Source organism: Procambarus clarkii, chromosome 29, assembly GCF_040958095.1.
Source record: "Procambarus clarkii isolate CNS0578487 chromosome 29, FALCON_Pclarkii_2.0, whole genome shotgun sequence".
NCBI lineage: Eukaryota > Metazoa > Arthropoda > Malacostraca > Decapoda > Cambaridae > Procambarus > Procambarus clarkii.
The window spans coordinates 10,785,770-10,813,145 of record NC_091178.1 but is presented as its reverse complement, the minus strand read 5'-3'; the positions used below and the strand labels follow the sequence as shown (position 1 = coordinate 10,813,145).

The 27,376-nt window shown below is 42.4% G+C and overlaps 1 protein-coding gene across 21 annotated transcripts in view; it reads left to right on the top strand.

Moving 5' to 3' along the window:
- Window positions 1-871: 871 nt before the first annotated feature.
- Window positions 872-27,376, top strand: part of LOC123765045 (uncharacterized) — a 59,038-nt gene continuing 32,533 nt past the window's right edge. For 6 of the 21 annotated variants that reach the window (XR_011229962.1, XR_011229961.1, XR_011229959.1 and 3 more), the window contains exons 1-2: window positions 1,941-1,980; window positions 25,913-26,683. Coding sequence is in view for 1 of the 21 variants with exons in the window: in XM_069333481.1 (XP_069189582.1) it covers window positions 1,973-1,980; window positions 25,913-26,683 (779 nt within the window). In the remaining 20 variants the exon portion in view is untranslated. Of the gene's footprint in view, window positions 1,009-1,940; window positions 1,981-14,997; window positions 15,687-23,556; window positions 24,236-24,596; window positions 26,684-27,376 lie in introns of those variants that run through there. The other 15 variants (XR_011229975.1, XR_011229968.1, XR_011229977.1 and 12 more) reach the window with 13 other exon arrangements.

Here is a 27,376-nt window from a genome sequence, read left to right as displayed (position 1 = left end):
ATATATATATATATATATATATATATATATATATATATATATATATATATAGTATATATAATATAATATAATATATATATATAATATAATATATATTATATATAATAATAATTCTAGTTACTGGGGAAAGGAAGCCTTGCTTCCTTTCCCCAATGAAAGCGAATTATTATTATTATTGTTTGTATGTACACTATTGTGCATACTAACTTTTCTTTATATATGAAGAAGAACTGATGTAGTAGATCCCATAATAAAAACAGCTGGTATTAAGCCTAGTTGTAGTTAGCTAAAATTTTTACGGGATAAATGTGCGGGTTAATTACGGGAGGGAGGGAGGGATGGAGCAGCCGGCGTGAATCATCAGTTCAGTGTAAACATCCCGCGGTCTGCCCAACGTGTCCGAAACTATACGTCTCACAACCTGAATGGATTTTCCACAAATATAACACAGGATTTTTAAATTTTTTTAGAGACATGAGTAGAGAGTACCGGAGACATCCCACTGAAAGTAACCAAGAGTTGTTTAAAATTGTGTGTCAAGTAGCCAGGGAAGAGAAGATTAGAGAGCGGGAAAGACAATAACACAGGAGTTAGGGCAAATAGTCATGGTTTTTCCCTCGGAAATGAGCTGTAGCTGCTTGGTGACCAATGCCAACAGTTCCTGGAGGCGGACGAAGCAGAGAGGGTGACGAACTGCCCCGACACAAAGAGTTGCCTGTAATTAATTCCCAATTATGATCTAGAGAATGACGAGAGGTCAGCCTGAAACAATTTCCCCTCATCTTGTGAATGAGGGGAAATGAATGATAATGATAGTAAAGGTTTACAGAGACGTGAGTGTATAATTGAGGGTGATAGTATGTGTATCCCCTGAGGGGGTGGTGTTGGGGTGGGCTGGGCACGGCCTTACCCCAGTCCCCGCCCGCTCAGTATCTCCTGTGTGTGTGTGGTGGGCTGCTGGGACACTCCGCAACATCCACCACCCTACAACCTTGACCCACTACAGTTGTGAGGATCACCAGCGTCTCTCAGTGAAAATTAGTGAAAGGCAGCGAGCAGTGAAAGTTGTGCCATTACGAATTACCAGCGAGCATTAAAATTTTTTATTTTATACATAAGAATTTTTTTGATTCGAAGTGAGGGTTGGGAAAGAGTTACAGGAATGCTGTAGGCCTATATGTGGTTTTGATGGAGAGGATTGTAGAGGAATTGGAAAAGAAAATTCTATATTACTAAAAACAGTTACTGTATACGGATGGGACAAGAGTTTTTTGCCAGAACCTGTTGCAAACAAGTCACGACACAGTTGACCTTTACTGCAAATAGCTGAAAACACTAACACCAGTATATTAAGTATAATTAATTATATTATTGCTATTTCATAACAAAGAAAGCAATAATAGCCTATTCCGATTCAAAGGTTTCGCTCCAGCTGAAAACAGGGAACACATTCACGTTTTTCCTCATAATGTCGCAAATTCTAACATAAAAGCCAATATGGCGTCGTAATTCCACAGAAAACTCGCACCTATTGGGGGAAAAAATTAACAATTCTTTGAAGTGTAAGAGGTGTATGAAAAGGGGACGTCATGTAACCAGGAGCACCACTTGTGGGCCGTGTGGGCGAGACCCAGTGTGGGGGAGAGAGGGAGGGTGTTAGGGTAGCCATTGTCTGGGACGGGGGCAGCACAGTGGTGCACTAACCAATGGGGGTGGGAGAGACCTGCTGTGTTATTGCTTGAGGGCAGAGAGTACACGAATGAAACAAGGCAGAGTATTGTTATCTGCAAGTAGAGATAGCATGAGCCGGGAACCAGCAGACACCGTCCCACTGTTGAGTGTTTACTCTGGTGTCAACGTGGAGGGTGGCCAAAGAGGGGAGACTAAGAGAGTGCAAGACGACTGTCTAGGAGGGGGTATATTTGGTCGGGGGGGAGGGGGGGCAGAATTAAAAACATGTAGTTGAATCAAGATGACCAGGTAAGTAAATGTAGTTATACAAACAAATAAAGGTTTCTGTACTCACCTAGTTGTGTTTGCGGGGGTTGAGCTTTGGCTCTTTGGTCCCGCCTCTCAACTGTCAATCAACTGGTGTACAGATTCCTGAGCCTACTGGGCTCTATCATATCTACATTTGAAGCTGTGTATGGAGTTAGCCTCCACCACAACACTACTTGATGCATTCCATTTGTTAACTGCCCTGACACTGTTAAACTTCTGTGTTGTCTGTATAAACATACAATGCAACGAACACATAGTATTTGGGTCAAACTCAAAACCTAACGAAGGAAAGTTCGTCACTGCTCAACTCAGCCAACGATTCCACAAAAGAATAGGAACTTGGAGGTCCACCAAGAATTTTGCCAAGGGATAACAATTAAGCGATCACGTCGTCACTTTCATTTATTTTCATTCTAGATGGAGTACCCGGCTGTGCCCAGGTCTCTATACCCCCCCTTCCTTTCTCCCTTCTATCCTCTCTCACTTTTGCCTCTTTCCACCTTTTTCCCCCCACTCTTTCCTCTCTCTCAAAATATTTAATATTGTCAAGCACAAAAAGCTGATAAAAACTATGGGAAAAGTTCCAGATTTCATATTGAATAAAAATAGCAGAGGGTCGTTATAGATGCCGCTATTTCTTAAAGAGTGCCATTGGGTCCAACCCAGACAGGCCTATGAAACTCGTAATCCCCATGTGTGATTATATATATATATATATATATATATATATATATATATATATATATATATATATATATATATATAATATATATATATATATATATAATATATATATATATATAATATATATATATATATATATATATATAATATATATATATATATATATATATATATATATAATATATATATATATATAATATATATATATATATATAATATATATATATATATATAATATATATATATATATATATATATATATATATATATAATATATATATATATATATATATAATATATATATATATAATATATATATATATATATATATATATATATATATATAATATATAATATATATATATATATATAATATATATATATATAATATATATATATATATAATATATATATATATATATATATATAATATATATATATATATATATATATATATATATATATATATATATATATATATATATATATATATATATATATATATATATATATATATATATATATATACCCCTCACACGTGTGGGTATATACATTTTAGATATAAACATCATTCCTCAGGAAATAATCAAAAACAGATCTTTGTAGCAGTTAAATTGTTGGTGTAAGTGAGCATGAAAGCATGACTGGAATGCTTGCTCTTTCCTTGCTTGTGTTCCCCTGGCCGGCGGCAGTCGTACTTACTGCCCCTGCACACTGTCCTCTCAACTTCTTGTTTCCTGTAAAATTCTTGAAACACTTCGACTATTGATACATTTATCAACGCCTGATAATGACTTATCAACGCCTGATAATGCTAGAGATGAGTGGAGTATGTTGTTGTTGTTTAAGATTCGCTACTTTGAGCAAAAAAGTTCCAAGTAGCACGGGCTATGGTGAGCCCGTCGAGAGTGGAGTAGGTGTAAGGTGTGCATGCAGAGGATGAACAGCGAGCCTCAAGGTCACGTGGAGACAGCGCTGGTGTTCGGGCTCACAACAAAATCTCTCTCCTACTGTTTTCCGTCCTTAAATAATTTGAAAGCTGCAAGTCTGTGAGTGTAATTGATATAGGTTATATAATATTATTGTCTTAGGTGTATTATATATCATAGGTAATGTTGAATGTTCTTTATATACTATATTCATTGTGTATAAAATCATATACGAATGCAATTTTTTTTTGTCCGCATGAATGAGCCTGACTCGTCCAGTTCAGTGATTGGTGGAAGAGGCTGCCTCCTGCGTCCATGTAATTATATACCTGCTGTTTATAATCGCGTTCATAGTGAATATATCACCCGCACTAGGAAAATATGTGGAGTATTTTAAACAAATTAATTTGCCTTAATGTTTGGTTGTTTTGTTTACTGTGACGAGGTACCAGGAAAAATCGTGATTTAATAATGCAGTAAAAAGATTAAGGGAAGAGCGGATTTTACAGCAGACGATGAAAGGGAGGATGCGGTTTCAAGCAAACGATAAAGGGAAGACAAAGTTCGCTGTGTACGATAACTCGCAGGGGTGAGGTAATTTGTAAAGGATGGGGAGAAGGGTGAAGTTCCCCTTAAACGATAAAAGGAAGGGTGAGGTCCCCCCTTAAATGATAACAGGAAGGGTGAACAATAAATGAACAATAAAATATTGTTCTTCCCCGTGAACAATAAATGGAAAGGTGAGGTTCCCTGTGTAGTCCACTAGTTCCCAATCTTTTGGGGATCATCTCCACTTTTTAATCCTCAAAGGACTCCCAGAGAGAAAGTTAAATGTCTTTGATTTTCCAATCAACTTCAGGCAATCCTCACCAAAAATGATTGCAATGACATATCTTATTCATTTCACTTCCATCCATATAGTTTTGCCTTGAAAATACCTTCCCTGTACCACATTTGACTCAGTCGAAAAGTCCCGGGTTCGATCCTCTTGCAGGACAAGACGTTTGGCGCCCTTTCTTTAAATATAATATTATTTAAGGAAAGACTTAGTCCCTCCCACTTACCACCACCGATCTCCACCCAAGCCACTCTACATGGCCAAGGAGAACAAGTCTGCCCTTAACAAATACTTCTGGCTGAGAACGTGGGGTTGGGGTGTTAGGGGGGGGGGAGGGGGATATTCTCCCAGACGAACGATAACTAAACTAAATCATTGTGGAGCGTTCAAGCCACTGAGGAATTTTAACGTAGTTTGTCTAAGCGTAAAACGTAGATGAATGGACCGTGTTAATATGGACGGCCTCTCACAATGGAGTTCGGGAAGTTGTTACATTAACTGAAAATAATTGACACGGAGGAAATTTTATGATACAAATTTTGAACTAACAAATTATATATAATGGTACGTTAATATTTAATTGTTGATGATATCGAGAGTTCCAATCCCATAGACTAGGCCCAACCACTTGGGGCTGGTCGTGAGAGCGACTGTCTGGCTTCCTGCAGGTCGGCGGTCAATCCTCGACCGTCACAGTGGTTGGGCACCATTCCTTCCTCCCGTCTCATCCCAAATCCTTATCCTGATCCCTTCTAATTGCTATCTAGTCGTAATGGCTTGGCACTTTCCCCTGATCATTCCCTCCCTCCCGCAGCGTAGCTGCTGTTATCATTGGGAGCCTAGCACCTGGGCGGAGGCTCCAGCTGCTGTTATCATGGGGAGCCTAGTACCTGGGCGGAGGCTCCAGCAGGTGTTATCATGGGGAGCCTAGCACCTGGGCGGAGGCTCCAGCTGCTGTTATCATGGGGAGCGTAGCACCTGGGCGGAGGCGCCAGCTGCTGTTATCATGGGGAGCCTAGCACCTGGGCGGAGGCGCCAGCTGCTGTTATCATGGGGAGCGTAGCACCTGGGCGGAGGCGCCAGCTGCTGTTATCATGGGGAGCCTAGCACCTGGGCGGGGGCTCCAGCTGCTGTTATCATGGGGAGCCTAGCACCTGGGCGGAGGCTCCAGCTGCTGTTATCATGGGGAGCGTAGCACCTGGGCGGAGGCGCCAGCTGCTGTTATCATGGGGAGCGTAGCACCTGGGCGGAGGCGCCAGCTGCTGTTATCATGGGGAGCCTAGCACCTGGGCGGAGGCGCCAGCTGCTGTTATCACGGGGAGCCTAGCACCTGGGCGGGGGCTCTAGCTGCTGTTATCATGGGGAGCCTAGCACCTGGGCGGGGGCTCCAGCTGGTGCTGGCATGGGGAGCCTAGCACCTGGGCGGAGGCGCCAGCTGCTGTTATCATGGGGAGCCTAGCACCTGGGCGGGGGCTCTAGCTGCTGTTATCATGGGGAGCCTAGCACCTGGGCGGAGGCTCCAGCTGGTGCTGGCATGGGGAGCCTAGCACCTGGGCGGAGGCTCCAGCTGGTGCTGGCATGGGGAGCCTAGCACCTGGGCGGAGGCTCCAGCTGGTGCTGGCATGGAGAGCCTAGCACCTGGGCGGAGGCTAGGAACGTCGACCTGTCTTTTTTTCTGGTGCTCGTCTCTCTTGACATCTTCAGTTCATTGATGAAACTGGGCGTGGTGTTTAGGCATACCGTAAAGGGTACAGGCGCAGCTGGTCAGTGATACCGTAGTAACCGTAAGGGCGTCACTGATTTTACCCAATGAAATTGTATATTACATTGCTTAGTACATAATATTACATATTACAAAGCCTCTAGCAACAGGCATCCTGTTCAAGTCCACTTAGAAGTTCAAGTCTTTTAAGGTTGAAAAGAGCTAACGAGGCTATTAATTAATAAGTCCATTAATCATGCATTAATGAATACATAAAATTAATGACCTCGCCGACACATGCAACGTTTATAATATTAAGTAAGAGTGTGAATGCCCGAAATTACTTTTCTTGGACCCCTCCTGTTTGAATTCTCGGGAATGCAATATGGCAGGCTCCTCGCAGTGACAATCAACAGGGTAAAATAGCTTAGCGCAACAAACAGAGTTCAAGTGGATTTTGCCGGAATACTAGCTTAGTCTAACTCAACCTGTTAGGCAAGGAATTAGAGTACTCGGTTCCATCAATATTTATATGACGTAGGGCTAACATGAATATGGTTCCCTTCAATGAGGACAACTGATTTTATATGAGGGAGAAAGGGACACTGATACAAGCACATGAAGATTAAAGTAAGTAATTTATTACCTTTAATCCTACGTACGTGGTTTGGGGGATTACTTTATGAAGCGTCACACACAAAGCTATAAAACAGTACTCGCCTCGCAGTACTTAAGCCTCGTAAGGTGCCCTAATCTTAACACTCTAATTATATGGCCCCGATTCACTACATGTCACTGCCAAGATTCAGTGGGTTCGCAGGAGTTCCAATAGTATGCCCAGGGAATTAATTTTACATTAGTTTACATTTGTTGGAAATAATCACATCAAGTCTCGGGCCGGGTTTGGGGAGTAGAAGAACTCCCAGAACCCCATCAAGCAGGTACACACATGCACTCTACACTTAGAGGCACTCTGGAGAACCTTCACTCAAACTGGACACACTAACCTAGAGTTAGGAGTCCCTCCAGACTCTGCGAATACTATGCACTTTAGTCTAACTGATCACATGGTTGTGCCACGAATGTGAGGCAAATGTTGCCAAAATAAAATTGTAAATACTTACATTAAACACCGGCGCACATACATACTTTTCCAATTACACACTCTTCATCGTCGCTTGTGACTGCAGATGGCTTCAACACTGTGATAATCTCATCTCCACTGCTTGCAGTCTTGGTATCACAGTAGGAGGGAAAATTACCGGAGTATGATGCTAGGTTTCCGTGAATTTAAAGTAGCGTCGATGATCTCAGCTCTGCACAACGTGGGGGTTACTTACAAACCAAGCCACAGCTTCCCTCACTATTAACTCGACAAGTTAATTAAATGTACTTGGTACTGCTCACCACGTGGCTCTATGTAGAGAGGAGCACGCGTCTAACAATTACACCCACCAAGGAGTGAATGTTCTCCTGTGGCCACAATGGTCCACACCTCTCATGTTCTCTTCACTGAATTATTCATATAGATACAGAAATTAAAATACTTTGTGGGTCATTTGGGTAGTTTCCACCTGTGTTTCCTTGTACGAGTACCACCTGTGTTAAATAATCGGTCTACCCGATCAATTCCCCTGAGAATTTTGTATATGGTAATCATGTCTCCCGTAACTCCTGTGTCTTCTTGTGACCTGAGGTTTAATTCGAGTAGTCTTTCCTCGTAGTTCATACCCCTTAGCTCAGGTACTAGTGTATTTACTATTTGTATGTGCAGAATCGAGCTATTAGCTCTTGGACCCCGCCTTTCTAACCAATCTATGTTTCCTCTTCTTTTATATCTACTACATAAATTTCTCTCTAACACACACACACACACACATACAGGGGGCCTGATGAATAGCGCGCATGACTCGTAATTCTGTGGCGCGGGTTCGATTCCCGCATCAGGCAGAACCAAATGGGCAAAGTTTCCTTCACTCTGAATGCCCCTGTTACCTAGCAGTAAATAGGTACCTGGGAGTTAGTCAGATGTCACGGGCTGCTTCCTGGTGTGTGTGTGTGTGTGTGTGTGTGTGTGTGTGTGTGTGTGTGTGTGTGTGTGTGTGTGTGTGTGTGTGTGTGTGTGTGTGTGTGTTTACTAGTTGTGTTTTTTGCGGGGGTTGAGCTTTGCTCTTTCGGCCCGCCTCTCAACTGTCAATCAACTGTTTACTAACTACTTTTTTTTTTTTTCCCACACCACACACACACACACACCAGGAAGCAGCCCGTGACAGCTGACTAACTCCCAGGTACCTATTTACTGCTAGGTAACAGGGGCATTCAGGGTGAAAGAAACTTTGCCCATTTGTTTCTGCCTCGTGCGGGAATCGAACCCGCGCCACAGAATTACGAGTCCTGCGCGCTATCCACCAGGCTACGAGGCCCCCGAGGGTTTGTTGTGTGTGTGTGTGTGTGTGTGTGTGTGTGTGTGTGTGTGTGTGTGTGTCAATATTTAACAAAAAGGTCAAGCAATAGTATGATTATTACGAAAAAATTATAGTCCCAATTTCATATTCATTGCTGTAGTTAGCGTGATATTAAGAAATTTTCTTAATTCAAATTACTTTGCGAATTAAACATTGGAGAACATTCATCTTAGTGATGTCAAGTGTCGAGTGGTCGAGTCATATACCTGCAGACAGTGTACTGTGAAGGTCATGACCCCTATATACCTGCAGACAGTGTACTGTGAAGGTCATGACCCCTATATACCTGCAGACAGTGTACTGTGAAGGTCATGACCCCTATATACCTGCAGACAGTGTACTGTGAAGGTCATGACCCCTATATACCTGCAGACAGTGTACTGTTGGGGCGGTGACCACTATATAGCTACATATCTGTCAAAGTTTTGTTGATAAGTATTGACTTGTATTTGAGGATGGGACTGACAGTTGTTTGGGAGAAGTTTGTGGAAGTGTGTGAATGGCGGCCTTGATGGGAGTAGAGCACTGCCGCAGAGGGCACAGCCTAGTGTTGTGGAGGCGGTCACGGCCACTGACCGCGCCGCCCACACCACCCACACTGCCTCACACCAACGCCCCATCCACTTTATCCCAATAATGTAGAGCTGTAGTAATGGTTTCAATACCACCCAGCAGTAAACTACGAGGCGGCGTACCTTTTCACCTTTGTGTGTGTGTGTGCGCATGTTTTTATCCTATCTATTTGTGCCTACGGTGAGTGACGTCTTGCTCAAGGGCATACTTATCTCTCTATATATATATTCTTCTCTCTCTGAGATTCTTTCATATGGGGAAGTGGTCTGTTTGTTAAATTCCTTGTGAGTTCATGCAAGTATATATATATATATATATATATATATATATATATATATATATATATATATATATATATATATATATATAAATATATATATATATATATATATATATATATATATATATATATATATATATATATAATATTCACAACTACACACCTCTGTGATTAAATATGTATATATGTATACGTATGTATGTGTACATGTATATATAACATTAATAATTTTGTAACTAGCGTCAAAAGATTGTTATTTGCTTAGCTAAACGAACTAGAGGGTTCAGCTCCTGAACCGATTATGTGCCTCTGTAATCCTTTACACCACCGCCCACGGGATGGGTATGGAGTGAATAATAAAGAAATTGAAGAAAGAATTAGCGGAGCTGTGAATGTGTCCCCTCACCTCCAGGTAAACCTAATGCCATCATCCCTTCTCGACATCTATATCTTCTTTCAAATTCTGACTGTTATTGTCTGTCTGTTATACAAATCATGAGTTCACCTATTATTGTCTGTCTGCCCGTATATGATTATTATCATATACGGCCAGATTATCATATACGTATATGATTATTATCATATACGGGCAAGTTATTTTCAAATAACTTGGAAATTGATGGACGAATTTTGTTGATATTGGTTTGGTAGCAGGAGTAAATTATTACATTTTTGGAGATACTTGTATACACAAGACTAAGAATGTTTTTTAATGAATCCAAAACAAGGGTAAGGGCGTGTCCCTTTTCCCAAAACGAGTTTTGTCAAATTTTATGGGAATATTGGGCAAGCCATTTTAAAACTATATTGGGAAATGATGCTAGCAAAGTTGTTTATTATTATTAACATCTTTATTGACAAAATTAATTACAATTTTGCCTAATCTGAGGATTTTGATAGTCTTATTAAAATGAGGATAATGCTGGTATTCACTGTCACGCAGGACAGAGGGTCATACATAAGACAATAGGTCTAAACTGTAGGCTGAAGTTGTTGGATAATTGACACAGAAACCAAATTCGGCTTTCAACACATGCTACAGGAAAGCTGGTGATTGTTCTGAAATTTGGTCTGAAATTATTAATAACAAATCAATCACAGATATAGTGTTGGAGAGTATGTCTTAGCTTTTGTTCACATAGTTTACAGTTGATGCTTGTTCTCCCGCGCAACGTGAACTAATATATCGATGGAGGATGTAAGATAGATGTAGCATATCGTTTCATACATTTTCTTAGTGTTGTAATAAGCCTCTGGATATATATATTAATTAAATATTTTAGATCAAATATATTGTTATTGCTGTGGATGTGCATTCATTTGTAATTGTTATGCAAGTAGTTGTATATAAATATTTAAATTCTGTTCAGATCAGACCATAAACTAGTTAGACAATATGAATTGTCCTCTAGAGATTTAGTTATTCGGTGATTGTTTATATCTTTAAGTGATTTCTTCATTCTTTTTTTATACGAAAGCCTACATTTCTTCAATATGTTTATGATGGTCATTATTATTTGACTCGAACCAGCGACCAGGGTACTCCCAGCCGCGACATGGTTTAAGGTATACATCCTGGGGATTCCACAGGAAGTCTGGCAACATCAACTGAAGCCAGTCCAAATGTTACATATAACCCCCATCAGGCTTCATGCAGGCCTCTGGTGTAGGTAAACTACCCTGATCGCTGGTTCCAATCACCTCATTGCTCCAATTGATTTCTCATTATTATTATTATTATTATTATTTTTGCTATCGTATTTTGTTGGCCAAATTTTGCTTTGATTTATTATTTTTACTTAGTTTTTGTATATGTATTACTTATAAACTAATGTATTCGTTTCTCACATTTACAAGTTATACATTTGAACGTTGAATGCGGTGTCACCTTGGGCTCTCACACTCTCTCCCCGGACAGTGAGTGCACGATTATGGCGGCCCTCGCCTCCTTCCACCCGCGCCCCTGGGCTCAATATTTTAACTGGGTTACCACTTATAGGCTAAAAACGCTCAAATATAAATTGGTGAACGAGTGGTATGGAAGCCGAGGTTGGTGTGATGTCATAAGGGCTGGTAGTCGAGGGTGCTAGTAGTGGTGGTTACTTTTATTCATTTCTCATACTCATCCCTGCTAGTGATGTGTGGTGTTAGGCTAGCACAAGTACTAATAATAGTATTATTTATACTTGTAAAATGAACAACCATTCCTCCAAAAAGAATAGTACTTAAAGCAACTTATGGTCTAACGCTCAAAAATATCTGTCATTTAAAACTAACAATCCCTAAACAAATACTTAATATAGTGCCACGAATTGTTAACAAAGTGCCCGAATTTGTCAGTTAGTGGCAGGAATTGTTAACAATGGAAGGAATTATTAACATATTGCCAGGAATTTTGCTAGCATAATACCATGATAGGTTAAAATAGGTGCTAACATATTACGAGGTGAAAACATAGTCCTAATATATATTGATTTTTTTTGTCAGAATAGGTTCAAGTATATATTAAATAAAACAAACAACATATTATGGTCGAGAAGCAAAACAAAACGCCTGGATGGAAGAACTAGGTCGAAGAGTATCACTGAGTCACGGCGGCTGCAACTTGAATGGGGAATGAGGAACGTAGTATATGTTTTTCGTGCAATTTCGTGCAGTTTCGCGTCACATGACGGGATGCTGAGTTATGCACCCTTACTCTTGCGGAGGAAATGCAGAGTGAATGAGAGGACGGAGTGGGAAGAGTGAGGGATGAGGCTTCTTGACATTCTAACTCATAAGTGGTCATCAGTGATGAAGATGGCCCGAGGTGGTCACCTTGGTGGGAATGGGAAGGTTGTCACTGCGAACGGTTATTATTGTAAACCACAAATATCTCCGAGGACGGACACACACACACACACACACACACACACACACACACACACACACACACACACACACACACACACACACACACACACACACACACACACACACACACACACACATTATGAGAAGGATTAAAACAGAAGAGGACTGTTTGAGGCTTCAAGAAGACCTAGACAAGCTGAAGGAATGGTCGAACAAATGGTTGTTAGAGTTTAACCCAACCAAATGTAATGTAATGAAGATAGGTGTAGGGAGCAGGAGGCCAGATACAAGGTATCATCTGGGAGAGGAAATTCTTCAGGAGTCAGAGAAGGAAAAAGACTTGGGGGTTGATATCACGCCAGACCTGTCTCCTGCAGCACATATCAAGCGGATAACATCAGCGGCATATGCCAGGCTGGCCAACATACGAACGGCATTCAGAAACTTGTGTAAAGAATCATTCAGAACTTTGTATACCACATATGTCAGGCCAATCCTGGAGTATGCAGCCCCAGCATGGAGTCCATATCTAGTCAAGGATAAGACTAAACTGGAAAAGGTTCAAAGGTTTGCCACCAGACTAGTACCCGAGCTGAGAGGTATGAGCTACGAGGAGAGACTACGGGAATTAAACCTCACTTCGCTGGAAGACAGAAGAGTTAGGGGGGACATGATCACCACATTCAAGATTCTGAAGGGGATTGATAGGGTAGATAAAGACAGTCTATTTAACACAAGGGGAACACGCACAAGGGGACACAGGTGGAAACTGAGTGCCCAAATGAGCCACAGAGATATTAGAAAGAACTTTTTTAGTGTCAGAGTGGTTGACAAATGGAATGCATTAGGGGGTGATGTGGTGGAGGCTGACTCCATACACAGTTTCAAGTGTAGATATGACAGAGCCCGATAGGCTCAGGAATCTGTACACCTGTTGATTGACGGTTGAGAGGCGGGACCAAAGAGCCAGAGCTCAACCCCCGCAAACACAACTAGGTGAGTACAACTAGGTGAGTACACACACACACACACGGGGCCTCGTAGCCTGGTGGATAGCGCGCAGGACTCGTAATTCTGTGGCGCGGGTTCGATTCCCGCACGAGGCAGAAACAAATGGGTAAAGTTTCTTTCACTCTAAGTGCCCCTGTTACCTAGCAGTAAATAGGTACCTGGGTGTTAGTCAGCTGTCACGGGCTGCTTCCTGGGGTGTGTGTGTGTGTGGTGTGGGAAGAAAAAAAAAAAGTTAGTAAAACAGTTGATTGACAGTTGAGAGGCGGGCCGAAAGAGCAAAAGCTCAACCCCCGCAAAACACAACTAGTAAACACAAACTACTACACACACACACACACACCAAAAGGCCTTTGATATAGTTCCTGATTGATTCATGAAGATTAAGGCACCCAAGAGGTGGCACGGGGATGAATAGCCCATAAATATAATTCCTCATAAGAGACTACTGATATACTGAAAATCATAGTGGTTCGCAAAATTGACGTGATGTTCCGTTGTCTATTCGTGGATCTTTAGTTAGGTTAGGTTTTGGCAATTTAGTACATCAGTTTAGTGACGTTGGGAACTCTCGAGACGACGGGCTGCTTACACATAGGATCCATCATAGTTCCATGAATTAAGGGGATGTCTCTTGTAATGTCAATAATTCTTAGTGAAAATTTTAGTTGTTAACTTTCACAAGCACGATTTAGCCTTGTAAAGTATTGAGGAATGATTCTCCTTAATCACTTTATACAAACTATATTAGTGAGTTATTTGATTACAAAGAAGTTGTTTTTGTAGAATTCAACAATTAGGTCTAAGTTGTTCCAAAACTTGGGAAGTTACAGTCCCGCTCCTGTGCCAGGTAAGTCCGTGGAACTTTTTGTTCAGAGTTGCTGAATTTAAAACAACAGCAACAACAATCCAAAACTTCCAGTTTATCTCATTCATACTTATGTTTAACATACGCTTGAAACAATCCAGCTATCTCATAACCTAACCAAATTTATCCTAGCAATAATAGTATCCTAACAATAATAAAGTGTTTATATGAACTGTATGAGGCTTAAAATACGCTAGGTTAGGCCTAGGATTGGTTGAATTAATGATTTCGTTTTTCCTTCCAAATATTAAATAGTACAAAATGTGAACTTATTTATGTGGAGCAGTCCATTTTTTGTGCATAAGCTTCCCTTTCGCTATATACACTTTCTTGATGGTGGGTGAAAAATGGTTATGTTTTGTGCTATATTGTTTGACGGACAATCCAACTTCATAAAAAAAACAACTGCAAAAATAGCCTACTTTTTGTTTGGTAATATATCTAACCTTTCTCCATATTCGGATAGTATATGTTCCTTAGTTTAGGACTTGTATCCCCTGTCTTTCAATGTCACAGGCACTCAGTAAGTAATCATTATTTTACTGGCCAGCATCGTAAGTTGAAGAGCCTGGTAAAGTAATTATGCCACCAAATAGTAAGAATACCTCCTTATAAGGGAGAATATACAAATTAAAACAGGGATTTGAATAGTCCTGAGGACGTTGCCATAAGGGGAATCATTCACATTTAAAAGGTATCAGAGAGAAACTCCATAAACCGCAAGACACGGGGTGTGAGGCGCGACTATAAACCTTGTGCCAGTGTTTCCGGCTTGTGAGCGTGGCCCCACTAGCCAGTTTCCAGCCATAAGGCGCGAGAAGCGGCAGCAGTTCCCACCAGAGCACCGCGTGACGTCCACCGTCCCCGACCACGACCAGTCGTCTCCACCGTCCCCCACACCACGACGCGTCTTGTCCACTGTCTCCCACCACGACCAGTTGTCTCGTCCACTGTCTCGTACCACGACCAGTCGTCTCCACCGTCCCCCCCCCACTACGACGCGTCTTGTCCACTGTCTCGCACCACGACCAGTCGTCTCCACTGTCCCACTACGACGCTGTCGGCCCCACCATCTCCCGCCACGACGAGTCGTCGTAACCGTCCCACAACGCGTTACCCCTCCACGACGCCGAAGCCCACATCACTACACGTCGCCCTCATTACGACACGTCGCCTTCCATACGACACGTCGCCTCCCCCCCCCCCTACCACGACGCATCGCCCCCACCATCTATCGCTGTGCCACCCGCTTTGATACGTTATTAGACAATAACAGTGAAACCTAAAAATATAATGAAATAAAAACAAGGCTAGCGCTATTGTGACATTTTTTCTTTTCAAATCGAATTTAATCCAATAGACAACACTCAAATCAAGTTTCGCAAAAAAAGACCCAAAATACAAGGAATTATTTAATGAAAGATACATTTGAAACTGTATTCAGCGAAGTGTTAAACTGTGAACACCAGCACCATGTGTGTCAAGGTAGGTCACGTTGGGTGTGGGGTCTGCTGCCTGGTACACTGGTACACTTGCTCACACCTCGGCACAAGTACACTTACCCAGGGATCTTACCCAGGAGACTTACTCAGGGGTCTTACCTACAGTGATGTGTGGGGTAACCCTACCCAGATTCTGGCAAGTTGGGGTTTATTAGGCCAGGTTATGTAACTCGTTAAGTTATTCATTGGCAGTTGTTTAATTGAACGCTATTCGTCAATTACTGATGAATGCATCGGAGCGTACAGTGAAGGAACTATCCCCCCCCCCCCAGTCGTCTCACCCTGTCCAGGGTTCGAACTCGGGACTTATGGACGAGCGGGTGAGGGTGCTAATGACTATACCGCAGGCTGCTGACCTTTGCTCTGTGCTAACTCCCCTCCCGTCGAGGAGTTTGTGTTGAGTTTCATGATATATACAGCTGTAGAAATGGATGTAATGGGGTCTTTGTGTTACGATCCACGCATACCTCCCAGGATAAGTGGTGGCAGGCGTGGATCGTAATTCAGATTGTTATTTAACAAAATAAAAGCTGTTGTGTAGTTTCAAGCGCTTACGTGAGCACAGCACCACAACCTTAATAGGCTTAAGTGACGTTATTAAGGGAAGCGTTACCCGGAGTACGACTCGGGTACGACTCGTACTTTCAAGGATCAACGGCAACTCTGTGAATTTGTTGTTTTTGTTTTAAAAGTACGGTTAGCCTAAAGTGTAGATTTAGTTCCCTTGAAAAATAATAGGTTTAGATTACAAAACAGCTCAACACATTCCGTGAAACATTAATTTTCAGTGATTTGAGACCACAGTTGAAAGCAAGGCACGTTGCTCCCATCGATAGCTTTCAGTGTAGTGTAAACCAAATATTATATATATATATATATATATATATATATATATATATATATATATATATATATATATATATATATATATATATATATATGTATATATATATATATGTGTATATATATATATATATATATATATATATATATATATATATATATATATATATATATATATATATATATATACACACACACATATAACAATCACTGTTCGAAGACCTCATCCAGCTCTTAGGAGGTGGGGGTGCGTGCCTAAGATACAGCAATCATTTCCTCTCTGGATCGCGACACTGAGGCGCTGGAACAGGAAACTGGCCGGTCTTGAGTCTCTAGTTTGCCTATTGAGTGCCTCACCCACCTCCTTTAGGAACTTAAATGTACATTTACCACAGGCGCCAAGGGTCTCAGAGCCTATTATCACGAAACTGTATCAAATATACATTACAGTTAAAACTAATTTGGCGATTGACACAAATTACTGGCAACTTCATTGCTAGATGCAACTTTTCCAGAGACCCCTGATAGTCTTGTCTGCTTCTTCCAGGGATGTAGTAATTACCTTTCCTGCTTCACTATGCAGTAACAAATACTATTTATAATTAGTACAATGATGCTAACACGGCTACTATTAATAATAATATTGTTGATAATAATACCAGTGGGGACACTTACTACAATGCTTGATTGTGCTTGAATGAAGATGAAGGAAAGATACAATTTATTATAAGTGTATCAAAACCAAATTTTCTGATATAACCTACATCCTTTCTCTAGGTGTTAACATCTTGAGGGAGGATGAAGGTTGCATCCGAAAATTTGGTTTTAATACACTTACACATATATTGGGTCTTACTTTCACCTTCAGTAATAACAGCAATAATAATAATAATAATAATAATAATAATAATAATAATAATAATAATAATAGCAGCAAATCAATGGGAATTATTACATATTATAATTATAACAATTATATAAATAATATTAATTTTTACCTAATCAATCAATGAGAAGTAAATCATCATGAAAATATACCTTATACAGTGTTCTGTATTTGTAATTGATGATTATAGGAGCTATATTTTTTGTTTCTGAAATGAATATTTTACTAGCGAGTATAATATATAAATCTAGTATAATATATATAAAGCGAGTATAATATAAAACGAAGTTTACGATACTAACTACGCTCGATTCTTATTGTCAAATCACCCAGAAAGACAGGAACCGGCAGGTATTTTTATTTGTTTCAGAAGGCATCTTTTAGTTTATATGTATGAGGATGTTTGTATGGGAATATTCTTTAGGAAGCAGATTTCTCCCAGTCTGACTAAACGAGCTTGTGCCATCACAATTCCCGTTTTCTCTCGCAAACATCGGAATTAAAGAACATGATGATTCTGCTCATTACATATATATATATATATATATATATATATATATATATATATATATATATATATATATATATATATATATATATATATATATATATTGTACATGGGTCCATGCTTTCATTCAGGTGAACTCACATTGCCATCAACTCCACGATAGGTATGATAGTCTGTAACAACAGACTATCATACAACCCATCCAACAGCCCATCCCAACAACCTATCCTCCTGTTTAGATAGTGCTTTTAGTACTCACTGGCAAACCAGCAAGTATAATTTAGACCCAAACATTGTTAAGGGCCAGAGTAAACTCTCAATGCTTATATACCGAAAAAAGTGGGGTACTTTTGTTTCATGTATCTGGTACAGTGGCAGTGTGTCAGGCACAGTAGCCGTGTGCCTGGCACAGTGGCAGTGTGTCAGGTACAGTGGCGGCTTGTTCAGCCATAAACAGCAGCAGCAACAAAAACACAGATATAGATCATTGTGGGACCAGATGCCGGAGACCCTCAAGCAAGGGGAAAAAGAGAATGTGTGCGTGTGCAAACTCACCTAGATGTACTTGCAGGTTTCGAGCTTGAGCTACTAGGCTACGCCTTTTCAGTTTCGATCATCTGATACAATGATCCAGACTCGTATACCGAAGAAATGCTCCTTGACGTCCCTCTGGCTCTTCAGAAATTCTAGTTTCCATCTGTGGCTTCTCGCTCCGTCTGTGACCTTTCGTTCCATCTGTGGCATCTTGTTCTCTTACATCCGTATTAAGCTGTTTGCCTATATTCACCTTGTCTATGTATCTGCGTCTCATATATACTGTAATCAGATGGCCTTTTCTCAGATTTACAGATATGTAAAGTTTATATACATTCATATCTGATATACAGACATGTAAAGTTCAGTTCTCTTAGTTTGTTCTTCTGGACTATTCTTACACACAGAGATCACACTAACGTGATGCATCAAATAAACAAATCCACAAGGGCCGTGACGAGGATTCGAACCTGCGTCCGGGAGCATCCCAGACACTGCCTTAATCGACTGAGCTAACCCTGTCGTAGACCAGTCGATTAAGGCAGTGTCTGGGATGCTCCCGGACGCAGGTTCGAATCCTCGTAACGGCCCTTGTGGATTTGTTCATTGGACTATTCTTCTAAATTCTTTTAGTAGCCTTATGGTAAACCTCTGTCTGTACTCGCTAATGTTTTTATCTTGCGTTTAATTAGAGAAAGGTTCCATGCTGATACTACTTATCTCTAGTCTTACGAAGGTGATGCTCAGTGTTTTAATATTTTTTTAATATAGTTCTTCTGTTTTCCAGCTTTGCATACTCCGCTGATGTTATAATATTAATATGTGGCTTAGTGCAGTGTATAAAAGGCCAAACATTGTCGCTGCGTCTTCTCTAAATGGTCTCACAGAGGTGATGTAGTAGGCATCCATCAGTCACAGGAGACTATGGAGTTGCGCTCTGGCGTACGGGCCAGATTCACGAAAGAACTTACGCAAGTACTTACGAACGTGTACATCTTTCCTCAATTTTTGACGGCTTTGGTTACATTTATTAAACAGTTTACAATCATGAAAACTTCCCATTCAACTGTTGTTATTGTTCTAAATAGCCTCCTGGTGCTTCGGAGCTCATTAACTGTTTAATAATTGTAAACAAAGCCGCCAAAGATTGAGAAAAGATGTACAGGTTCGTAGGTGTTTGCGTAAGTGCTTTCGTGAATCTGATGGTCTGGAGTGGCCTCACCAGGGCGCAAAGCCAGGGTAGGTTGATTCGGGGGAGAAGCTGTTACCCAGGCAGCAGATCCCCCGAATCACCTCTGTTACCCAGAGGTGATGTACAGTGTAATAAAAGCACCCATGTTTAGATGCCTGACGGCTGCTCTGATATACACCAGCTTAGCATAAGTGTGTGAGGTGATTCTGCTCATGTGCACCGCCAATGACAAGCTGGTGGCAAAGGTGTATCTCAGGTCCTTATTCTTCTTCTCTGTCACTTTAGGGTGTTGAAATTTGTGTGGTATTCCTTTGTTCTTCGTTATCCTGCCCTCGTTCTGGAGTTGATTTCTAGTTTCATTTTGTCAGACCAGTTCTATAGTTCACCCACATCTTCCTGGACCATTTTAAACTCATCAATGGTAGTAACTCTTGTCATGAGTTTTGCATCATCCACAAACATCGGTATAAAGGTATCATCTATCTCTCCAGATAGACACCTTTATATGCGTTTAACGTGACGCATATAAAGGTGTCTATATATCCTCGTTAACGTAAACGTATGCGTGTACGTTAACGAGGAGCATCGTACATGGTGGAGTCAGCCTCCACCATGTATGTGGTGGAGGCTGACTCCATACACAGTTTCAAGTGTAGATATGATAGAGCCTAGTAGGCCCAGGAATCTGTACACCAGTTGAGAGGCGGGACCAAAGAGCCAAAGCTCAACCCCCGCAAGCACAAATAGGTGAGTACACACACACACAAAACAATAAAAAACAACAGTAAACACACACACACACTGTGTGTGTGTGTGTGTTTACTGTTTGTTCCTGCCGGCTCGAGCAGATAGCTATTGGACCGCGCCTTTCTTACCGTCGATCGTGTAATGTACTAACTCGACCAATTTTCCTATATCATATCTACTACATATTTTTTTCACTCACTCATACACATTACCAGGATGCAATCCATAGTAGCTGTCTACCGGGTAACTATTTAGTGCTAGGTGAAAGGGGCAGCAGCTGAAAGAAACTGCCCATTTGTTTCTGCCTCGGCCGGGAATCGAACCCGGGTCCTAAGGACTACGACCGGAGCGGACAGCGCTCGGTTGTGTGTGTGTGTTACAGCGTGCTTGCGCGTATTATTGCCACTGTTGCGACAGTAAAATTACAGCAGAAAAATAGCGTTATATTTGTATTCTAAATCAGGCTTACATACTTGAATTCTGCCTCGTGTCATCAGCTAGAAATTCATGTTGACGTATTTCCTAATAACCCCTTCACCTGACCAGGGTCCAGAATAATCCTGCCGCGTCTAATTCATGAAGCAATTAAAGGAGCAGCGACATTAATTAGCGATAAATTCAATTAAGTGTGAGACTTGAGTACGGGAGAAGCAGCGGCAGTAGTGTCAGCCAATCAGAGCGGGACTTTCTCCTACAGCGTTTTCCTGGGCCCGCCTCCACCTTCCGTCCTCCAAGGTGACTCCTGACTCCTTTTTGCTCTCGAGGCGGCCTTGGCTCCGTAGAGGAGCGGAAGGAGGGATGATCCTGAGTGAGAGCCTCCGAAGGAGGACTTGATCTATAAGGTTCTGCTATAGGAAAGAGGGGTGGGGAGGGGTCCGTCTTGAAGACCACCCCCTCGAGTTGTAGAGAATAGTTCCATTATTTGGAACTATTCTCTATTCTATGGTCCTGTTGAGGGGATAAGTGAAAGATGCTGGATGAGATTTCCAAAGGAGTAGAGTTCCTGCGGTGGGGGTCCTTGATGAGGGCCTCCGACGGGTAGAGATTAACGACGAGGCGAGAGCTTTATGGTCCTGCTGCTTAAAGGACGAGGAAACTCTTCTGTGTCCATGCATCCCACACCACAGTCTCAAGGTCGCGCGTACCTGCATGCTGGCATCACACGCTCACGTACATGCTGATATTACATGCACACACTTACGTACATGCTGACATTACAAGCACACGCTGACATTACTAGCAGACACCCACGTACATGCTGTAATTCATCCTGTAACCACACATAGCTCATTACACACACAGACTGTTGCAGGATGACATTCCCATCTTGTAAAAAAAACGGACTGAGAAAAACTAGAGATGTTACTAGACTGGTGTCAGGGACGAGGCTGAGCTAGATGACAGGCTAAAACAATGCAGCCTAACTCCAGTAGAAGAGAGAAGGACTAGATGAGTTATAATCTTAACGGAAGATCCTGAGGGTAATAGACCAGGTGTACAGAGTCTTTTCCCATATGATAGGAAATAGAAGGAAGGGTTATAGGTGGAAGCCGGAAACAACCATAATCTGAGAAATAGCAGCCGTGTGCGGGTGCGGGAGAGCAAGTGATGATCTAGGAGCAGATGTCGTGAAGGCTAAATACATTTACAATTTCAAAAGAAATACATCGAAGTACAACAGTGTCAGACGAAATGTCTGCACCAGTAGAATAGTGATGAGGCGGGGCCCAAGATTTAGATATCACTCCCCCGTAGACATAGGTAAGCACGATCATTAGTTACCCGTTTTCACTTTTTTTGTAACAAAGTGAAAAAGAGAGAAACTAGACCAAAACCTGCATAAATAAGTAGTGTTAAAAAGAGTTAAGTAAAGGCCGTGGCTAATAGACGCCTTGAAGAACTGGAGGTTTTCAGGAGACAATTCGCCAGGTTCCTGCAGGAAGACAGATCAGTCGACTAGTAAGGAATATATAGGCCTGCGTGCCGCTGTAATTTACAGCCTTAACGATGAGATTATCATCAAACAAGCCCCCCGGCTGGGCTTTGGGAGTAGTAAACCCGCGGAACTAACTACAGGTCAACTGCCTTTGACCTGATTTGGTTCCTGCACTTGTAATATCACCTTCCACCTTACCTTGAAGACCACATTCGTTGTTAGCGGCAGAACTAATTACAACGATTTAAACTGACGTTTCCGCGGCCTTGCTGGTCGACTGCCTCGCGACAGGTTACTGTATTCTGAGATGGGGTTTGAGAGACGACGATTATCCCCGAGGAAGGCCATAGGCTGCCACAACCCGGCGAAGGTTACTGCCGCTGACAGCTGATGCTAGTGTGGTTTTTGGTGTGTGTGTGTCTTTACTATTTGTATCTGCAGAATCGAGCTATTAGCTCTTGGACCCCGCCTTTCTAACCAATTTATTTTTCCTCTATTATGTCTACTACATATATTTCTCTTACACACATAAACACACACGTGTGTGTGTGTGTGCTACTGTTGAGAGGCGGGACCAAAGAGCCAAAGCTCAACCTCTGCAAGCACAGCTAGGTGAATACATCCCCAGGAAGCAGCCCGAAGCAGCTGTCTAACACCCACATACCTACTTACAACTAAGTGAATAGAGGTATCAAGTGAAAGAAACTACTTATTTCTGTCTCGGCCGGGAATCGAACCCAGGCCCTGTTGACTACACCTTCCGAGCTGTGAATGGAGTTTTTGTATGTGTATTGTGTGTGTGGGGGGGGAGGGGGGGAGGAATAGGGACGCGAGTGTGAATGGGAAGCAGATGAGAGAATAGGGAAGAGTGCGCAGTGCAGCGTCCGTACTCTAAATTTAAATTTTTAAATTTTGCCCCGAGGGGCGAGTTTATTGGGCAGCGCCACTCATCTTGTGAGTGGACATACCGCCATAGCAGCATGTACAACACTCTCCAATAGGAAGAAAACCCGCTGGGTTATCCATCCTGCCACTTGTTCCGTACACGCTGTGGTAATGTATGTGGTCTTGACACTTTGCTTGCCATGTTCTTCGTGGTGTCCATTATGGTGTTCTTGTAGTGTGTGTGTGTGTGTGTGGGGGGGGGGGGGGTGTTCCCCAGCGTCCTGTGTAGCGGTGGTGTAGGGAGTCACCGACCCTCCACCGGATGTCTGGCCGTGGCACTCCCTGGCACACCTGTCTCACACACACACCTGCCACTACACATGTAGCTGCGATGAAACAAAGTGTGTCGCAGGTATACACTTTGCTCCGTGTTACCGGTATTCTGCCGCCTCTAGGCAGTGCCTTCCTGCTGTTTCTCTCTGATTTTAAGCAGTTAAATATTTTGTTACAAGTGCATATCAGTGCTTAGTGCGGCGAGGAGATAAAAAGCTGAAAATTTTAACCTCGATGTGGGACATCCAGCTCATCTGGGACGAATTAATACGTATACATATTTTTTAATGGAACTTAAAGCTAATTAATTCGCTTCACGGAAGACATTTAGTGAGCGAGTGTGTGGTACAACGGTACGTGAAGAGCTGTGGTGCATCGCGGACCACACCACACCTCCAGCCAGCCTCCATGAACTCTCTTATCTAGTATAGCGTCATTATAGCGTCATTACTGACGCTGGCGTGATGGGAGGCGTCACTTGTGGTCGTGAGCCACACTCGGCCAGGCTGCCACGCACATCATACCTCGCTGGTATTGTGTAACTTTTGTGATCAAAGTGTTTGGTAAGATGGGGAACAAAGGGAAAGAAGGAGGGAGAGGCAAAGACAAGGATGGTGCAGGTGGCCGAGTGGGCAGCTCAAGCATACTTGTGGCCCCGTACACTATGGGTGGGTTTGTTGTCTTAGTGTTACTGTTGTTGGAGTTGCGTGTAAACATAGTTGATTTGTGATCATCGCTGGGACGAGAATGACTGATTGTGTTTTGGCTGTGGAAGGTGGTGATGCATAATGGACCCAGAGTTTGCTAGACTGATCACATGCCCTTGTATGACTAACCATCCTGTGAGATTGGGGAATCCTTAGCATCACATAGCTAGCTCTTGACGCAGACTGTGTATGTCCCTACATACAGTCTTGGGTAGCTGCATCAATGACCATGTACCTATATTAATACAACACATGTGAGTGAGAGAGCGTTGGTCCCCAGTTGATGTGATATCAACACCAATCTTAACCGCGGGGTTACAAGGTCACATGACCACTACTAATGTAATTGATCTCAGATTAAGAAAGGGTTAGACGATGTTAAGACGGAATATCCGTGAGCGAATTATATATTTCCTATATCTTTGACATTCTTTTAAATATAAATTTGTCTTATTTGAATCTTTTTTTTTTGGCAAGTATATTCCTGCGCGGGCCTTAAGCCCCTGGCTGGCCCACTAAGTATTACTGCAGCTTGTTTCTGTCTTAGGCGACGACTGAGTCTTGATAGTTTCTCTACATTGTTTATATCTCTCCTGTTAATGCCGCGCAACCATTTATGTCCTTCGCTCACATCTTCCCGTATTCTGAGTTGAATCTTCTGTGTTGTAGGGTTTGAAGAAAAATTATGACCATTCTGTAGTAATACGACCAACACTAAACAACATAATTCAAGTCTCTCTAGCGCAAAGTAAAGTTCCACGATAACATTAGATAACATAAGATAACAACTCGGGACTGTGAAGTATTATTATCTTGGCCTTATTACGTTCATTAATACATTGATTGTCTTGATCTAGGCTTCTACTAATCAAGACTCTTATTAGTTCACTGATGGATTGGCCAATATTCACATTGTTTCTGACTACTATTGTATTGTAGACGCATAAACACAACGTTCAGTGAACCTTTGGTTTCCAATCTCGACTCGAGTTCCTCAACAGGAAGCCTCAACTCGGAGATGATGCTCTGTCGTAAAAGACCACCGGATATGGAGTAATTTTACTGTACTCACCTAGTTGTGCTTGCGGGGGGGGGGGGGTTAAAAGTTGAAAAAGTTCTTTCTAACGCCCCTGCGGCTCATTTGGGTACTCAATTTCCACCTGTGTCCCCTTGTTCGTGTAACCTCCGTGTTAAACAGTTTTAGTGTATATACTATCCTTTGTAGAAACATTTCATAGTTAATGCTGGCGACAGTTATAAATATTTGATTATGCTTATGTTACATGCCAAATATTAAAATTTCCAGAATTAAAGAATGCTTAGTATGGGAGGACTGGGGAGGGAAGGTAGGGTCATGCTTTCCAGGAAAATGTCAACATCCAAAACCTGATTTTTTTTTTAATTTGGGATGTAATTCCTCTTTAGCTGAGTTCACAGTACGAGTATGGAAAACAACCTGCTTGTCGGACAACAGACAACCGTCCTATGTTCGCGAGTCTTAATCTGACCCGAGACTTGACTTTATTGGACTTGCTTGACAAGCAAGTCCAGTAAATTGTCATCGTGATATATGCATAATATAGGGGGGGGGGGTGTGCTATATTAAAAGATATTACCGCCTCTTGCTCTCTCTTTAAGGTTGTATATCAGAGCACCGTCGCTCTTCTCAATGGGTAAATGTTGCTCCAAACCTCAAGAAGACTACAAAACCAAAAAGGAACCCCAGTTGGGTCTATTAGAACTAGACCCCGGCGGCGGCGGCGGCGACGACGACGAAGACTTTAATATGACGGGAGGAGCGATGATAACTAGTAGAACTCCAGGCCGGTGGGGCGGGTCCCCTAGGGGAACATCACCCACCAAGAAGGCCACCATCGTCGCCGGCTCAGGCGTCCGTGCCTCCAATACCATCACCATAACCAAAGGGCCGGCGGGGACCACTAACGCCGGGGCCAGAGTAACCAAGACCTTCCAGTTCAGCAGCAGCGGTGCCGCCACGGAGACGGTGACCTACAATGGTCAGATGGGTCACGGCAACATGCGCTTCGTCACCACCAAGCACGGGTATGTGAGCGGCGCGGTGACACGTACTTCCACCACCACCAATGTCCCCGTGACAATGACAACAACCCGTGTCGTCCCTATCACAATTACCTCTCGTGTCCCTACTGCCCGTGTCCCCACCGTAACCACCACCGCCCGTGTTCCTACCGCAGCGCCAGCCGCCCGTGTTCCCACCATAACCACCACTGCCCGTGTTCCCGCCACAGCGCCAGCCGCCCGTGTCCCCACCATAACCGCCCGTGTCCCCGTCACAACAACTTCCACCGCCGGTGTCCCCACCACCACCCTCACTAATGAGCGCAAGAAACGTTCCTTCTTCGGCATCTCATCACCCTTCGGCCAAAGGTAATTTGCATGCTCCATAAATTGCAGTTGCTTAGCATGTCCAACGATAACTGCCTTACACTTCTGTTCTAACCCTTTTTTCCGGTGACGGGGTAAGTCGCTCGCTCCCTAACCCCCTGCATGTTTAATCTATTTTTTTTTAATGCTTGGATGTTATTGTTACATTTATATTTTGTGTGAACATTGTGTAAAATATGTGGTGCCACAACTGACCCAACGCGGAGCCAAGTACTTTCTGGTACTTACGACTATAGACACCAGCTGTCACTCAGGAAAGCAAGGTTAGTTCTCTGAGTGTTCTCACTCGCTCAGTAAGGTAGTTCTCTGCTTATTCTCACTCCTTCACGAAGGCAGTTCTCTGATTGTTTTCACTCCTTCACGAAGGCAGTTCTCTGAATGTTCTCTCGCTCAGTAAGGTCACCTCTCTGGGAATTCTCCCTGTAGTATCTCACAGCCTAATTAAAATATATTTCCCTTTCCGCCAAACGTCAATTCGTTGGACACGATCCCATTAACACGGCACAAACAAATGATTGTTGATTTTGGCTGCAATGAGTTCTATACTATTTAGAACCAATTTCCTCTCTTGGCGAAATAAAACATTTGCAGGTAGGCTGAAAACCCATTTTTTTTTCTAATTTATTTCCATTGTGTACGGCTGACCGGCGTACCTTTACAGAAACCTGCGCTCTC